At 41.2% G+C, this 18,847-nt stretch overlaps 1 protein-coding gene across 1 annotated transcript in view; it reads left to right on the top strand.

The window, feature by feature from the left end:
• The window catches only part of CABCOCO1 (ciliary associated calcium binding coiled-coil 1), a 173,313-nt gene extending 162,330 nt beyond the window's left edge, over positions 1 to 10,983 (top strand). Inside the window, exons 6-8 of the mRNA XM_072628864.1 lie at positions 3,254 to 3,376; positions 4,422 to 4,559; positions 10,569 to 10,983. Coding sequence (XP_072484965.1) covers positions 3,254 to 3,376; positions 4,422 to 4,559; positions 10,569 to 10,643 — 336 coding nt within the window. The 3' untranslated portion in view covers positions 10,644 to 10,983. The remainder of the gene's footprint in view (positions 1 to 3,253; positions 3,377 to 4,421; positions 4,560 to 10,568) is intronic.
• The last annotated feature ends 7,864 nt before the right edge of the window (positions 10,984 to 18,847 follow it).

The raw sequence follows: 18,847 nt of genomic DNA, 5'->3' as shown, positions 1-18,847 counted from the left end.
AAAGGGGAGAGAAGGGTTACAGTTGCCATAGGTAAATGGAATAAAGCAGTTATATAGTGTTTTGAAAAATGTGCAGATCAAAGACAGGAGGCAAAGTTCAGGAAATAGCTGAACAAACTGGCATCTAAATGTGGTTATACATTCTAGTGCCATAAGAAATGAAGGCCAAAGAGTCCAGAGAAATTTGGGGAGACTTTTATGAACCGATACCACATGCTGGAAGAAGAACCAGGACTAATTAACTTCTTTCTAAATAATTTCAGTTTGCAGTTTTTTTCTCAGCTAAGAAGCTACATTCATACCAACTGCAGTTGGCAGAAAGTGGGGGAAATGGCCCCGATTCAGAACTCTGATCTGTGAGGTATCTCAACTTTGGGGGCCTGCAGGTGGTGAGAGGCAGTGAACTCTAGGTGCATAATCAGACATGCATTGTCAGATAGGCCCATAAGTGGATTCCCTTTGCTTAACTCTGTTTCTTCATTGAAAGGAAAGTTTGGGCCAATCGTGTGACCATGATATTTTTGAAAACATCAGTGCCTAGTGCATAGTAGGCACTTAATCAATGCTGACTGACTGAAAAACATTGGTCAGATAGTCATTTCAAAGGAAAAACTTTCATATGCTATTTTATCTCTTGCCCTCAGATGATGAAATGTCAAATATATTTTGATGGATGTATAATCTCATCACTGTTTGGCACTTCCTTGACTCGAAAAAGGAACAGGTTGTCCAGGAGACCAGGGTTCCAATCCTGCTTCCAAAACTGAGGATCAAAAGTCATTTAGCTAGAGCTACAAGGGGCTTTCGATATCATGAAGCCCAACTACTTTTGTTTAATGGATGAGAGAAGTGAGGCGCAGATACTATCTGTATACCTAACTATACAGTGGCAGGATCAGTATTTGAATCCAGGCCTCATGATTCCAAATTCAGGGCACTTTATGGTACCCTGTGCCAAAGGAACTGTTTCATTTTATTTTCATTTCAATTGTGTCTACGATGGTCAAAACAAACAAAAAACCCAAATGTGTTGTTGGTATCCTGTGGTGTCTAGGGAAGCCTGTGTGTGTGTTCATCCTTCGTTGCCAAAGAAGACCATGCCATCAGAGCAATAATGACATGACTTGCACTTGACTTTGTTCTGAGTGAGGGAGGGCTGTGCTGGTCACCAGCCTCACTTCTCCTCCTGAGCCATCTGAATCCAGTGACCAGATATTCATCAGGATGACTGGAGATGACCCAGGATGAGGTAATTGGGGTTAACTGACTTGTCCAAGGTCACACAGCTATCGAGTGTCAAGGGTCTGAGGTGAGATTTGAACTCAGGTCCTCCTGACTCCTGCTCTGGTGCTCTATCCACTGCACCACCTAGCTGTTCCCAGGGAAAGTCTAATGTTCCAATCACATCCACAATCTCATGCACTTGTAATCTTAAGTAAGTCAATCAACACACACACACATATAAACACATGCACCCTAAATACATATACATACATTCATGAAAATGAATATAAAATGACCTCTTCTAGTTTTTCAACAGCCAGGACAGTCTCTGTGGTTCACTCAATAAAGGAATAAATACATGTAAAGCCAAAAAGACCTGAGTTCAGTCCCTGCCTCACTGTGTGACGCCAGCAAGTCATTTACCTTCCCTCCACCTCAGTTCTCTCTTCTGTAGATTGGGAATAACCGTACTCTTACTGCAGTTATTGTGATAAGAAAGTAAGATAATGATGTCAGAGCTCAGCAAAGCTCCAAGTGCTCCTTGGCAGCTGAGTTGCCCAGTGGGTAGGGCGACATGCTGGGGTATGTCCAGTTTAGCCTCAGACACTCATTAGCTGTGTGGCCCTGGGCAAGTCACTTACCCTTTCTTTGCCTCAGTTTCCCCACCTGTAAAATGAGGATAATAACAGCACCCACCTCACAGGGCTGTTGTGAGGATCAGATGGGATCACATTTGTAAGGGCTTCACCAACCTTAAAGTGCTCCATAAATGCGCAGTGATGGCAGTCAGGATTATTAAATTTCATCATATCCTTGGTACACAATACAAAAATAGAGTGCCATATGTAATCTGCATCCCTTTAGACACACCATGAAAGAATGTATTTTGCAAATGATAATACGTTCATTCACTTAAGCCCAGTAGAATTAAACTCACTGAAGGCAGAGGCTGTTTGGGTTTTGTTTTTGTATGTCCAGGACCCAGCAAATGACTTTCACAGAGTGGCTGCTTATAAAGTCCAGTTAGATTCAATTGAATTCAATAGCCATTAATTCATTTTTTTCTCAACAAATGTTTTTAAGTGCTTAGTGTGTTCAGAACAACATGAGAGGGGCTGGGGGAAATACTAACCTCTTCAGCACTAAAGGAGCTTAGAGGGGGATAACGTTCCAGTGAAGACAGCCACAATACATTGGATTAAATGAGGGGCATATTAGAGACTTGCAAAACCATGTCTGGTGTGAGCTACAAGCAGGGAGGTCGGTGCCAGCTTGGTGGGATCACTTAACCCATGACACAGAGTTTTATTTAGGATATTTTTAACCTCTTGAATCTGCCCAACTGTGCTAAGTAAACACTATCAGAGCTGTAGGAGTCTGAAACCTGATCTCTGTCCATGAGAAGCTAACAGTCAGGGTAAGGGTAAGGCTAACCCATGGCCCATGAGGAACAAACAATTGAGGTGAAGGTGAGGCTAGCCCATTGCTCATGAGGAGTTAACAGTCAGGGTAAGGGTGAGGCTAGCCCATAAATCACATCTAGCAAATAAGGGAATATGGAGTGTAACACAAAGTTGTGCCATTGACAGAGGTGGACACAGAATGGCAGTGGTAAACAGATGAACTTTTGTCTCTAGGTAAGCATAGAGTCCATCAAGAGCTTTGAGATTTCCTAAAAATAATCCATCCCACTCGTCTCCTCCTGTTCAACTCTGAGTCTACTATCCCATACTGATAGACAAGCTCCATAGGGCATCCAACCAAATGCATATTGAAATGTGGGCATTAGACCTTCTTCATCCACTTGGTCTCTCTTGCATGGACAATCAGTTCAAATTCCTTTGAAGGCCACAGGCAATATGTATAAATAGACTAGAGAAAGAGGAGGGTCATCAGGGAAGACTTTCCATAGAAAGTGGGACTAAAAGTAAAACAGACAAGAAATCGTGATATACTTCTAAGAGGAATTAGGAAAACTGAGGTCTATTATCATAGGCTATGATAGTGATGCCTCCTTTTCTCCTTGCAGAAAGTGATCGAGCTTGTCAAGTCAGCAGATTCCCCTTTCCCAGATCCCCTTGAAGAAGGTCTAGCATGTGACATTTATTCAGCATTTATAGTGCCACCCCCAACATCAACTCTTGACTTAGAGGTAAGCCTTTAGCCCTTTCCCTTGTGTGACACTTACTTAGCCTCAGCCTTCCTTAGACTAGAGAGTCAGTTTGCCAAGAAAGATTCCTTATACACTCATTATGCACCAGGTACTTTGCTAGACATTGGGGATATAAAGAAAGCAGAATCAGGCTCCCTGATTTCAAGGAGCTTACATTCTAATTAAGGAGACAACATGAAAATAACCAGATCATATATCCATATGAAATGTAATCCAAGAGGGAAAAGCACTAATGGGGTATGAGGGAAGGAAGGTTCTCTTGCAGAAGGTAGGATTCAAACTGAGCCTGGAAAGAAGATAAGGAAGTTCAGAAGTAGAAATGAGAAGGGAGAGCATTCTAGTCATGAAGATAAGCAAGTGCAAAAGTGAGAGGTCAAATTTGTGTAATAAACAGCAACAAGACCAATACAGGAATAGTTATGTGGACCAAAGTTCCCTAACTAGGAATGCTTTCACTTGGGGAAAAACCCCTTGGAAGAAGGGACTGGAAAATGGCAGCAACATAGAAGGCATGCACATGGTAGGGGGGTGGGGTGAGAGACAACAGGCTAAACACAAAGGAACAGTCCAAGAACACAGGTGTGTTTTTCCTAAGAGAGAGTGGAGAGTGGATCATCCCACAGACTTCGTTTCCTCCTTCCATAAAAATGGAGATGGAGAAAGTTGAATAAGCACTCTTCAAATGTCATTTCCAGCTCTGAATTCTCAGTCCTCTGAGGATAGAAGTCATTGGGACTGGGACCAGCACAGATGGGCCAACAGAGGGCCTTCAGGCTGACTTTGTCATTGCATTCCACCTCTATCCCCATCCTACCCCACTTAGGACATCTGCATTGTCTTAACTTCCGTCTTTATCTTCATGGGATCTAATGATTCAAAAATCGATGGTAACTCCAAAACCTCAGCCTTCTCTAAGACTGACCTGATTTCTTGTAGAAAAGTACCCAATAAAAGCTTGGGGTTGCAGAGTCATGGAAGGCTCCATGAACAATTGTCTCTGTGCTGTTTACTTGGCATGTCCTAGGATATTGAGCAAGTTCTTTCAGAAGAGTCTCCGGTAGAAAGTGAAGCCACAGAGGTGGATCCATTGGCCAATTTCACCATTGAAGAAGTCAAGACGGTGCTGGGTCAGATCACAGACGAAGTCATAAGCAGAATTCAGGTACACAGCTGGGGCAGCATGTGCATTTATATTTCTTAACTGACCAACTTAAGCCTAAATGAGTACTAACCCTCCCCACAAATGTGGTGAGGATGGCAGTGGAATTCAGACTTACCAGCTCTGCATAACTCTCTGGTTAGTCATCTAATACACAGAAAGATCACAAAAATAGATTCACTAACCATTCCAAGTGTGGTATGACTTCTTTACAGTAGAGAGTCTGACACATAAAACACAGCAAAGTCCCTGTCCCTTCTCACATTGCAAACATGAACCATGTATTTAAATATATCAAAAGAACTGAGAGAAATCATCTGGTATAATGGATAAAGAGCCAAGCTTGGTGTCAGGAAGATATAGGTTCACGTCCTCCATCTGACACATTCTAGGTTGGTAACCCTGGTCTAGTCTTTTCACTTCTCAGGGTCCCCAGTAAACTCTAAGTAGCTGACCTGTGTTAGTAGAGATTGAGAGCACCCCACACCCAATAAAATCCCAGTTCCATTTTTTCAAAGACTATCAAAGAAGCCCAATCAAACCTCATTTTGTTTGTCATCAGACATCCACAAAGTAGCAAAGGAATCAGCAAACTCTTTCCCAGAAAGTTGGTTTCCTTTTCATTTATCACTAGGATCTCAAAACCTCTTAGGCCAGGCTTGGGATTAAAAGCAGCAAAGAAGCAAGCAGCCACTCGTTACCTCGGCTTCAGACTCATCAGTAGAGTTACAGCCCCTTCTCACATTTCCCCACTTTCCAGAGTGACAAGTGACCTAGCTTCTCATTATGGAATGCCCCTCCCACCATGATTTATAGGGATTTGCATCATTCTCCAGGAAGGTAACAGATTCAGTCCATTGGCTATTCTGACCAAGTTCAAGATTTCCATAGAAGTTGAATAAGGCTTTAGAAATTGGGCCCTAGTAAATGGTGCATGCAGAAAACACATAAATGCCTTGCTGGGGGAGGCTTAGTTAATCGTCAGAACATGAGAGCTGGTATGTAAAAAGCACCCTGTTCAAACAACTAATTTAGGACAAGCCGGAGATCAGCCTGGCATAAGCTCCCTTTGTGACTTACTCAATCATCAGATGTTATTGCACTATTTACACGAGCGTGCAGAGATTCTGTGCCAAAAGAAGGAGCCAAAGTCCTCGGCTTAATAAGGGTGTTTAGTGTTTACCAGAAATAGTGGATGAACATGTTTTTACACAAAGCTCTTTATTGTGAGCTGTCTGATGAATGTAATAATTGGCTAATAGCTTGGAGGGCAGAGGGCAGTTGCATGAAGCCAGGAGTTCAGAATGGATCTCCTCTTTGGATCTGATAACATTTCTTCCAAATATAGTTTACATATAACCCTGGCCCCGGGAGGTTCCTCATGATCCTTGGGAATTATCACCAGGGCTGCTCTTAGACAGTAATGGAATTGTGAGGCCCCCAAAACTGGAAACACATCTCTGCCAAGGCTGTACTGCATGCAGGTAGCCATATATCTTTAGTGACTTATTTCAAAAGAGAGGAGCCTGATACCTTTGCCCCACTGATCCACAAAGGAAAATGAGGACACTGTTTAACTTTTAAATTTGGTCACCTCCTTGGCCCAAAGCCATCATCCCTTGGATATGCCATCTAGGGAACAGCCAGGTCAAAGATAATTAAGCTGAGAAAGAAGATGGACCAGAGGTGAGGGACAGTGACCTTTGGGAAGTGGGGGCAGACTAATTTCCATATTAGGTGAGTCTTGGGCACTGGGCAGGACCAAGAAAACTGCCAACTCCCAGATGATGATGATGATGGTGGTGGTGGTGGTGGTGGTGGTGGTGGTGGTGGTGGTGGTGATCACAGTGGTAATTGCAGTAATAACAATAACCATGGGAACTTACATCTCAATATTTCACTCAACAATCATTATTTTTCCATTTTTGTAAAGTACACTGATCATTAAGCATGGAAGTCGAATGGTGCATTGTCTTCAGAGTATTTCTTCATGTTCTCCATTGAATATGAGAACAATAAAAATAAGACTGGATGAGCAATTGACATAATACTTCTAGAGATAGCAGTGATGAAGGAAACTGGAATCCAGAAGGCCAGAGTTCAAATCCTGCCTCAGACCTTTCCTATGTGACCTTGTTAAGTCCCAACTTCCCTGGGCCTCAGTTTCTTCATCTTTAAAAGGAGAGATTGGGCTGATTGGCCTCTGAGGCTCCTTCTGAATCTTCTAATTAGCCTTGCCAACCTCCATGTAGCCACAAGTAAACAGGTGACCTCATTGAAAGCAGGAATAATGATGACTCCAAACAGAGGGTGGCTTTCCTAGATTCCTAGCATGTATCACTAAACATGACTTCACCCTTCCCTTCTTGAGTTCTCTCCACAAACCCACTGAACCCCTAAATCCATTTCCAGATAACTTTGGGGTTTGGGTGCTCTCATGGCATAGCATTTTTTCAACATTTACTCATGTGTCTTAGTCAAGTTAAAAGTTGTTGCATTATACTCTGCGTGTCACAATCTGGCCTTAGATACTTCCTAACTGTGTGACCCTGGGCAAGTCACTTCACCCTGTTTGCCTCAGTTTCCTCATCTGTAATAGGAATTGAAGAAGTAAATGTCAAACCACCACAGTATCTCTGCCAAGAAACCCCAACTTAGGAAGAGTCAGACACAACTGAAACGACTCAACCACAAAAATATCTGAATGGTTCTTCCAGGCAATACAGAAATCACTGCAGGCAATATCCTTTAAGTGTTTTTTTTTCAAAGCTCTTAGAATTAATTATTGGCATACCTCACTTTACACAATTGATGAAGTCCTGAAAATTTAGGGTAAATTATTTTTTACATAAATTAAATTATTTTCTCATTGACTCTCACTTTAATTTTAGATGATCTCTCCCACAGGAATTCTTTTTGGCTCCAAGATGCATAATAAAAGCCACATTTAATAGAGAAAACCTTTTTTTTGTTAAAGCTCACATTTAAAAGGAAATTCCATTTCTGAGACAATATGAATAACGATTCTCTAATCTTGTATTCATTTTGACTGTTGGCCCAGGCAAACTTGAAAAGCTTAAGGGAAGCCAGTAATTTGGAGACCATGGGTTTTTTCAGCTCTATTTCTCATTTCTAGGTTAAGAAATAAATCCAAGTGTCATCACTACCCTCACTCACCACAGTCCCTGGGAAAGAAACATCCCAGGTTTCACAGCTGTGTAAGACAGAGGTTTCTCTTTTTCTTCCTGAAGCAAAAAGAGCCACTCACACAAAGCCCAGACGTGCTGCTCACAGGATAGTTCTTAGAAAGCAATGATCCAGATTCACCTGAGCTGTCAGGAAGAATGCAGAGTTCAAAGAAACAAGTAACAGTTTGTTTGGGAACAGAGTGAGGGAGATAAAAACATAGATATAGGGACTGGAGAAATCACCTAGTTTCAACCTCCCATTTTAAAGATAAGGAAACTGAGGCCCAGAAAGATAAAATAGTTTGCCCACTTCACAAAGTAGTAGGTGACAGAGCCAGGTCCTCCAATTTCAATTTCCACAGCTCTTTCTACTTGTATAACACTGGCTTCTGCTATGACTGCCCAGCCCAGAGGACAAGTACCTGCACACTATCCTAGCTGTCTTTCTATTACCTATTTGTGAAATATTCATTCAGAAACATACGGGATAATTTAAGGAGAAGTAGAGTCATAACTTGGGTGGGGCAACTGGGCCTTTGTCTCAGGGTACAATACACTCTCAGAAGGCATTGATAGTGCTTGCACTTCTTCAAAAATTTCAGTCAAAATAACAGTACCTACTTAGAAAGAACACTTACTTAAAATGAGGGGGTTAGGCTAGATTGTCCCAGAAGTCTCTTCCAACCCTAAATCTACCATCTTATAATGCCCTCATCCCAGAGACTAGGAATATTACGTTATCTCTCTGCAAAACCCCATGGCTGTGGACCACCTTGAGCACACATGATATTGCCCTATGACTCTTCTCCAACGTAGATAGTGCATTTGTTCAGTTGTGTTCCATCAAAGTAACTCTGAGGAAGAAATGGGTCCTCTCCCAAAAGAGGTGAGAGCACTCGATGATTGAAATAGGGGGGGCAAGTAGGACGTTCATTAGTAGAAGAGAGATGGAGTGGGATGCCTAGAATTTTTGGAGTAGTGGAAACTCCCTTCCAATCACCAGGTCAATTTCATAGTAATTGCTATGTGGGACCATATGGGTTTCAAACTAAAGTGATTTGAAATCAATAATAATAATTACACAAAGAACCAGGATTTACATAGCACTTTAATTTTGCGAAACATTTTTCATTCATCAGTTCATTGGAGTTTCACCTCCATCCCCGTCTACTACAAGTAAGCTGCAATATAAATATTCCAAGGAGTGCCCTGATCATCTTAGAAGGTAGCCGGTGACAGCATCAGCTGTTGGGAATCTCTTAGAAAGAAAAACCATTACTCCATGGAAGGGCAGGTGGTTTATTTTAATTTGGAAGATATAAACTAGGCATGGCTCAGAGGCAAAACAAAAAGTTTCCTAAGAGTCAAATAAGGCTATCCATATCTCATCTAATCATTAGCCAAGCTTGAAATCTTGTTTTGGAAGCAAACAGGAATGTGGTAGGATGAAAAACCCAAAAAGGACTTCGCAAAACTTATAAAACTGAATCCAATATCTGACATGAGCATTCCTCCTGTTGAAACTGATTCAGTAAAAGCCTTACGAGACATCAGTGACTCTGGAAAGCCCAAGTGACCCAACAGATATTAACATTCCAAGTTTTATGAGCATTTTTCAGGTCATTGATGGTTTTATTTTATTTTCTATTTAAAGATGGAGGGAAACCTACAAGCTGTTATGAGAAACCATGTTTGGTGCACCAAGGTGGTTTGGGCATGCCTCCATACATAGATTTACCTGTCCTGACTATATTATTTATTAATAATAAATGTGCAATAAATTACTTATTTTTTTATTGTTTATAGTAAATAATGTATTTGTCTTTTAAAATTTGTTTTATTGATGCCTTTTGTTTTTATATCACAGACATTTCCAGATATACTACCCAATATCCCACACACAAGTCCAATGGATCTTCCCCTGTTGCAATTAATAACAATTATGCAAAGCCAACCTACAGAATGACTGCATCTCACCATGTATGCAATATTCCTCACCCACAATCCCTCATTTCTCCAAGGAAAGGAAGATGTCTTCTCATCTCTTCTCACAGACCAAGACTGGTCTGACCACAATTATATGGTCATACTAATTTAAAAAAAAAAAAAAGGATATTCTAGAGCTAGGAGTGTTTAGGAGATATGTAAGCTCCCCTCTCCACAGAAATGTCACCACCAGGGGCCAGAAGCAATCTCAAACCCAGCCATCCACTAAAGCCTGTCAGTAATCACTCATCTTTTCCCAACTAATCACATGCAGAAAAGTGGCAGAATTCCCAAAGTCCCAGAGGAGAAGGAATATTCTCAATTGTGAGAATGACAAGGAGAGCCATAGACTTATTGGCACAGCTCATTCTCAGGTAGCCCTGACTTTCTGGGATTCAGATGAAAATGTATTGCCTTAGAGACAAAAATAATAATAATAACCCATTGCCATTGGGGTTGAGTGGGGGTGGGGTAGGGGTGGAGGGATTGCATTAATAAAACCCAGAGCAGTTATCCTGATTGGGTGTTTATTGGTAAAGTCTGTCTGAAAACACAGATAAATTATCCTATCTCACAACCCAAGGTGATATAAAAAATGGCTGTCCAAATACCACTTCCTGTTGCTAGCAGACACACTCTATGTTGGGACCAGGCACAAAACGATGATAAAGCTTTATCACATCACTCCAGGCTGAAACACCATAATGTCTGCAAAACAGGAAGGTGTGCCTGGGCTAATGTCTGTCTTTAGGAGCTCGAGCATGTCCCAGCCACAGAGACAATGTGCAGGCAGTGATAGCTCCATCATCACCCCATTTTTCTCTGATTGTCTTCACAGGCTGAGATAAACGAGAAGCTGCAGATGCAGGAAGAAAACTTCAATGTACGGATCGAGAAACTGAAACAGGCCTGAGGATGCCCAGGGATGGGAGCCAGGCTGAACGTCCGAGACAGCATCAAAAGCCCAGAACATAATGCCATCTCCATAGCACCCCATCCTCTCCATTTAGTGGAGAATTGTAGCCCCTATCCTTTTATTTTAATATTTTTATTTGATTTGATTAGGCACTCTCTTGGTCCATCCCAACAGCTGAATTGATTTCACCAAGTAGAAACCAAACCTATTTTATATATGAGTTTGCAGAATTTTATGTCAAATAAGAATATTTTAGGGTATATTTTTGACATTATGCATTATAAACACGCTTCTTCCAGGAATAAACTTTTTAAGCCAAAAAGATAAAAAATGAAAATAATTTTGTCTCCATTGACTTCTTCAGTAGACTTAGAACACAACACTGAAACTAGGAGACTGGAGCCTCTAATACCAAGTCTTATTGGACTCTCCTGCCTTCTGAGTCATTGAGTTTTCTTGTTTAGACCTTACATGTGTGAAGCCCATTTCCTGAAATTATATAATGCGTCTCTGAACAGTTTAATTCCTTCTGCACTGTGTTTGTTATTTCTAATCTTGCTACCCTCTCCAGAGAATACATGACCTATATATATACATAAGAGGAAGCAATACGTAAGTGGTTATTGAAGACCAACCTCAATAGAGATGAGAGAAGTCTTAAATACAAATTCTGCTTTGTGGAGCCGTGAAAATTAACCATTAGTGCCACGAAATAATTGAAATGTCGAACATAATTTAAAATAGTTTAATTAAAATGGAATTTTTAAGGAAAAAAGAGTCCTCTGGCAAGCTGATTAGCCCCTGGTTTTACAGATTAGATTCCTTCCTAATTGGGCTCTTTGTCTCCGGGTTTCTCTTAAGATATTCCCTGGAATTGGAAATATAGCCAGAAGGGGGCCCTGGCTTCAGCAGCTTTAACTTTGTGGTTCAAATAATACCAGCCCCTGGGTAGTACTTAAAAGGAAAAGCATTGATGTTATTGCAAATGGAGTGCCAGGCCCTAACACCCTCTCATGTAGGGCACATTGTGGGACAGTAGCTACTCAAAGCGTTACCTCCAAAGCCCCCACTGATGTGTTTCTTTTACCAACTGAACAAAGGATATATTAGTTCAGAGTAAAAGAAATATAATTAAACAACTCAGCAAAATTGCTAATAAGATTCCCCTTATTCAGATATGAGTACATGCTCCCACTTACCATGCTACACATTTGAGAGAAAACATGTTCCAGGATGACTGGTAGCTAGGAAAAATATGTACCCATTGTCCTAAGCTAACATTCATACTGATGTGCCTTTAACACTGCTGCTTGCTCTGTGGATCAGAACTGCTTCTGTTTTCTAGGGATGTCTTCTAGCTGAGCTGGCCTTCATTGCTGTTCTGTTATCTCTGCTGGGTTCTGGGCTGAAAAGACACCTGCTTTCTCCTGGCCCCTCTCCTAAACTGTAGCTCTGGCATCTAGAATCTTAGGTAGCAATCTCTACCTATGATCTCCCTGAGAACTGAATCCATGTGCTCCCTGCACTAATGAGTGGTCTTGGCCTCATCAGAGAACCTTTCTATTTGACAGTCTTACCTGAGCAGTCATCATCAATAACAGTAGTGAGGCCATTAAGAAGGGTAAATAGAGTCAGTCATAGATGGTTTAGAGTTAGGATTTAATAGGCACCAGTTATCAGATGATTGCCTTCTCCAAAGCACAAGGCAGAGAGTGGAAGAACACTACACTTCTAGTCATGTGAATTTTCCCTAAGTGTGCATTGCTCCTGATGAAGGGGCAGGAAGCAAGTGGATCAATATTTAGGGAAATCCAAGGACTACCCATAGGTGAACTGTATCCTTGTCCATATGGACTGAAGGTAAAATTGATAGCCATTCCATCTCAAAGGTTTTATCAATCACTGATCTTTCCAGTCATGCTCATAAGCCTACAACATCATCACCATCATGAAGGCACAGCTTAAAAAAATGAAAACACCATGTGATAGAGGGAAGAAAGGGCTAGACTAGCACACAGCAGACCTGGGTTCAAGTCCCTGATGGGCTGCTTACTAGTTGTATGATCTTGAGAGCAAACTACTAAAATTTCTTCATCCATAAAATGAAGATAGTGAAGTAGATGACCTCTGGCCTGCCAGTTCTGACATTCCACAATCAGTGATGATGATTTTAACTTTCTCCACAAAATATTCATGTCTACAAAGCATTTCCCTCGCAACTAGCCAGTGAGATTATGCCCTCTACACAGCCCTTTGTGAGTTCTGGAAGGAAACGGCAGACATCATCACCCAACCCCAAAGAGCTTGCAGCCTGATTGGGAAGGGAAGATTCAAGCACACAAAACACAAACAGAATGGAGGACCCACCATTTCTCATGATACATCAAGAAGAGTATTAAGATGTAGAGAAAACTATTTGACCTCCAACATCCCTTCTAGCTCTAAGATTTCATGACTCACTCTAACTTGGCATGAACCTGGGAAATCATTTAGTCCAACACTCTCATCTTATAAACCAAGGATCCAAGCAGAGAAAACTTGTCCAAGGTTACATGGCTTAGCAAATGGCAGAGATGAGACTTGAACCCATCTCTTCTGACTCCAAATCTGGCATGCTTTTGTCTAATGAGAGCTCACATTCCTATAATGCTTTCACATTTACAAAGGATGTTTCTCTAACCACTAGGAGAAAGGTAGAATAAGTATCATTGTGCCCATTTCTCACAGCAAGAAACCAAGGATTCAAGACGTCAAGAGACTATCTATTTTCAGGAAGCTTGTTGGAACCAGGATATGAAATCAAGTTTCCTGATCCAGTTCAGTGCTCTTTCCATCAACACTTTCAAATATCAACAATCCAAGGCTGTCAGAACATAAAAGGATCAAAAAAGCCATCTAGTGTAACCCCTTCACTTTAGGGGTGACATGATGACTGTCTTTGAATACTTGAAGGACTGTCACATAGCATAGAGATTATGTGACTCAGCTGCCAAGAGCAGGACAAGGTGCCATAGGTAATTGTTGCAAAGTGCTCAGTGTCAGGAAAAACTTCCTAATGCAGCTCCCCTCCAGGGTTCCCATCCTCCTCCACCATTTGCAATAACACTAGAGCATGGGTCCCCAAGTGGGTGACTACTCTTAGGTACAAAGATACTCTGTGGGTCTTCACTCCCAAAGCTATATAGTTTATTAGTCCTTACTGTGGCACTTCTATTTAATCATCAGTCAATTGATATAATTAGCACAAAACAAAGGTATCACTAAGATAGCAGAGTAACAATAATAGCTCCAAAATGGTGCCACATAAAGTTGGAAACAGCGCCCCACATCTAAATCCACATAGAATCTGTGGAAAGAGTAGGCTCATATGCAGAATTCACCAGTGGAAAGGCATGGATGTAGAGAACAGAGGTGACCAAGGCAATTCATACCTGTGTCCTTACCATAAAACCCAGATGTCTTTCTATTCTTATACTGCTTCATAGACTTCTTTCTTTCATTCAACTTTCAAATTCCAGGGTTAATTCTCTATTGAATCTATAGTTGGCTCTCTTCTCTGCTGCCAGGACTCATGCTCTTTGAAGCCACATTTCTCTCTCTCTCTCTCTCTCTCTCTCTCTCTCTCTCTCTCTCTCTCTCTCTCTCTCTCTCTCTCTCTCCTCCCTCCCTCCTCTTTTCCTCCCTTTCTCTCTTTCCCTCTCTCTTCTCTTCCCCCTCTCAATGTGTTATTTCCTACTGGGAGATTAACACCACGATAAGACACTATGGTGTATGGGGTCTTCAAGGAAGACTAGCACCTCTGATATGATGTCCACCTTATTCACCCAACTTTCTTGATGAATATGACTCCAAGAAGCTGTAGCATGCACAATGGCTACACTCCAGTAAAAATCATCTTGGCAGATGGGCTAAACAAGTTTGAGGGTGACTGATGGGCCTCAAACCCTTCAGTGAGTTAGGGGAATATTTACTCCAAGCGTGTGAAGATTTCTTCAGGTGGAATGGATGGAAGAGAACAATTTGTTCCAGTGGCCATGAACACAGCTGAACCAGGTGTTATGGAGTACTTAGAACTTGGTCAGACATCCAAGATGCCAAGGTTATCCACAACATCCTGGACCATCACCAGTTGCCCTGACTTTTGTCTTGCCACTGGACTTTGATGACCCTGGAAAAGAGTGAGGCTGATGACTTTGTGCAACTCTGCCTCAAATCCAATTCATACAAGTCAAGACATCACCTCATGATATCCTTGTTCCTCTTCAAAACAAAGAAGAAACAACAACAACAAAACAGCATCGAAAGATACCATGGTGGGTAGAGAGGCTAGAAAAGAGAAACTTCCCTCCTCTTCATGTTGCCCTCTAATGGAGGGGCAGTGATCACACTCCACAAAATGCCTCCTTCCACAGCTGTCTCTAGAGCTGACAGGCTTAGCATGGTGGGGAGGGGGGAGGCAATTGGGGTTAAGTGACTTTGCCCAAGGTCACAGCTAGTAAGTGTCCAACTTAGCATTTTAATGGCTACCAGGGGAGTGGCCAACCTTCAACTAGCCAATGGCACTCTGCCCTGCTAATTATATCAGCTTTGTATTGAAATGCTCTCTGCCTTCCAAGATAAGGTTTCTTAGCAGATAATCTCCAAGGTCTCATTCCTGAATCAGAGTCTCCAAATGAGGGTTGATGACTTGTCAAGAGACTGTTGAAGGTATGCTTACCTAGGTATGTGTTAGACTAGATGACACTCAGGTCACCTTCAAACTCTTAGATGCCCAACTAGTAAACTAGAAGCGGTTATAGCAACACCAACATGAAACTGGACTTCAGGGCCCTCTCTGAGAATCCTCATTCTTGCACTTACTATCTGTTAAAAGTAAACCTTGTCAAAACAAAATGAGTAATATTTTACAAGTAGTAATTAGTTGTGGGGACAGCTGGTGGCATAGTGCATAGAGTGCAGGGCCTGGAGTCAAGAAGACTCCTCTTCCTGAGTTCAAATTTAGCCTCAGACACTTCCTGGCTGTGTAACTCTGGGCAAATCACTTAACCCTGTTTGCCTCAGTTTCCTCATCTGTAAAATGAACTGGAGCAGGAAATGACAAACCACTTCAGTATCTCTGCCAAGAAAACCCCAAATGGGGTCATGAAGAATCAGCTATGACCGAAAACAACTGAAGAGAATTAGTTGTTGCTTCATGTTTATGCACGGTTGTTTGTTTTTATATTTATTTATAAGGAAAAAGTAATCACAAGCAAATCCATGCATCAGGGCTTAGCCCATAGTAGGCACTCACTGAATTTAACTGAATTATGTTAGAAAGAGGTACAAATACCTCACAGAACCTCGGAAAATGGAATATAGCTGTTTTGCAGACTTGGGAAAGTATTCTTAGGTAGGAAGTGGAAATGATGAACAAATTGAATTTTAAAGAGCAAACTGCCTTCCATCATGTGTTCTGGTCCTCTCCATCTTCCCCCCAGTCCCTCGCCAGAATCAATCTCCCAGACAAGGAATTTGCATCTTTCTATAAACATGCCTATTCCACAGGAGAAGAGAGTAATTGAAAAAGGTGTAATTGATTTCTGTGAGGACCTAACATTCTGCCACTTAACAAGGCCTAACAACTAACCCTAAAGAAAGAGGGGATCTTTGGAGGAAACAAGCCAGATTATCAAGCTGCAACAATGAAGTGAGTCCCCCTAGGAATCTGCTAAGTGTTCTCCAAATGAATGTTACTTGTGCAGTGCATCAGGGGGAGAAGAAAAAAGGACATTTTTATCAAAGGCTGCCTACATGGCAACATGAGAATCAGAGTAACAAGTAAAGGTCAGGACCTAGAGTCACAAAGACCTGGATGTGATTCCTGCCTTTGACATCCCTCAGACTCTGACCCTGAGTCTCAACAAGTGACTGATGTGCATCAGTGGAAGGACTTTGCATAACAGGGAGTTTCTCTCAACAGTGAAATCCTAGATCCAGAGGCATAAATAGTCTTTGTGAAAAGTAGACAAAGTATTAAAATCTTGAGAGAAATGGATACCTCCCCTGCCAACTTCATACCTATATTTGATCTCCTTCCCAAGCATCTGAAAGCATGAGATGTCTCCTCCCTTATCTTATCGGGTAGCATAGCTAATGCTATTATTTTTCATTAAGTTTGTCCAGGCCCCTTTGAAATCTTTATTGAACTTGATGGATTAGGATAAAGCAAGAACTTGGACTGAACAGGCTATAGCCAAGAAATCTGAAATGAAGGAATACGACCTGTCCTTAGCTCACCCGGCTGGATCCAAGACTGTGACATCCAGGCCTACTTGAGAAATACAACTCCGAGCGGTTGCCTTCCCAGAAGTGGAGCAAGATTTATTTTTCAAATTAGAATCACTGAGTTTTGATAATAAGAGCTGACAGGTATATAGCCCTCTAAAGTTTCAGAGCTCTTTATAGACATGATTTCATTTAGTTCTTGTAACAGTTCTGTGGAGTAGGGGTTGTAAGCATTACTACACCTGTTTTATAGTGAGAAAATTGAGGTTCAGCGGCATTAAGAAAATGCACTTGTGAGGACTCATAGACTGAGCAGCTTCCAAGATCCCTTCCCGTTCAGAATCTGGGATACTATGATCCCTGCATGATGTTGGTGCTAGTGGCATCATTAGACCTATTTTTAACAAATGAGGAAGGCTGAGAAAGGTTAAGTGACCTGCCCATGGTCACACAGCCAGTAATTGGCAGACCTTGGTCACTGGACCACGAGCTTCCTGACACTGGTTTTCATATGCTATCTGCTGTCACTGCCTAAATGATCGGGACAGAGGTCCATCCTTAAATGCAAAGCCTCCCATATCAGACTTGGGGCTGTTGCTGTTTAGTCCTTTCAGTCCTGCCTGACTGTTCTTGACTCCCATTTGGGGTTTTCTTGGCAAAGATATTGGATTGGTTAGTCACTTCCTTCTCCAGGTCATTTTTATAGGTGAGGAAACTGAGGCAAACAGGGTAAGTGACTTGTCCAGGGTCACACAGCTAAAAGGTGTCTGAGGTCAGATCTGAACACAGGTCTTTCTGACTCCAGGCCCAGTGGTTTATCCACTGCACCACCCAGTTGCCCCCCATATCGGATATTTCCATGCGTTTAGATATAAACATGTTTATATGCATGTAAACATACACATATGTATAGTGTATAGTATATATATGTATGTGTGTTATATGCTATATGTGCCAACATGTATATCTATATATTGTCTATATTATAGACAATATATATGCCATACATATATGTATCTATATTTTCTATATGTATACAATATATTCTATATGGAATATATATTACGTAAAATATGTACTATATACAATATGTTATATATAGTAATATATGACATGTATATCATATATGGTTTATATGCTATATAGTATAGAATGTATATAATTGTACAGTATAAAAATACTATATTATATATAACATAGTATAATATATACTACAGAATAGAATATATAGAATATGTATGCTATATAGTATACAGAGAGTGCCTAGAACCTATGTAAAGAGAGATAATATATAGTGACTTTTTTTCAAAATTCAGCCAGCATTATAAAGAGGGAACAACTATTTACAAATTCCTTCATTAGGGACCTGTTTGAAGCTTTATCATAAAGACAGCCCTGGCTTATCTGAAACCCCAACACCATCCTGAAATGCTGCTCTCTGAGAATACTGACAAAGACTGCGCTGGTAGAAAATACAAGTGTGAGTGATTCACACGTCCCTCTGCCACTGAAACACATTCTCTCTTATTTGCTGCCAGTAATGATTGTTTAAAAAGAGAGAGAGACCTCAATTAAAAGAGATAATTATAACTGACATCAGAGGTGTAAACAAGATGAATTTGGTAAGAGTTGTTCACTGTTTGAGAACATTAGCTTAAATCTGATCTTTTTCTTCAATAAGGACTTTTGGAGGAGAAACCTGGCAGGTGAAGAAAGAAATGGCCCCCCCTGCCATTTTGTAGCTTTCGCCTACAAAATCAGAGGTCCAGTCAAAACCAGCAAGCTAGGGGAGGGAGAGAGTCTTTCACATAGAAAGACTTCATCGTTAGCACTGAGACTGAATGACTGGCATCAACAATAAATATAACTATTGGTCAATTTTGATCCATGTCCATGAGCACCACTGATCCAGTTCAGAAAATCAAAATGTCGTA

The sequence above is a fragment of the Notamacropus eugenii genome, chromosome 1 (genome assembly GCF_028372415.1).
Source record: "Notamacropus eugenii isolate mMacEug1 chromosome 1, mMacEug1.pri_v2, whole genome shotgun sequence".
Lineage (NCBI taxonomy): Eukaryota > Metazoa > Chordata > Mammalia > Diprotodontia > Macropodidae > Notamacropus > Notamacropus eugenii.
Note: the sequence above shows the minus strand (reverse complement) of the source record. Positions and strands in the feature narration are given on the sequence as shown.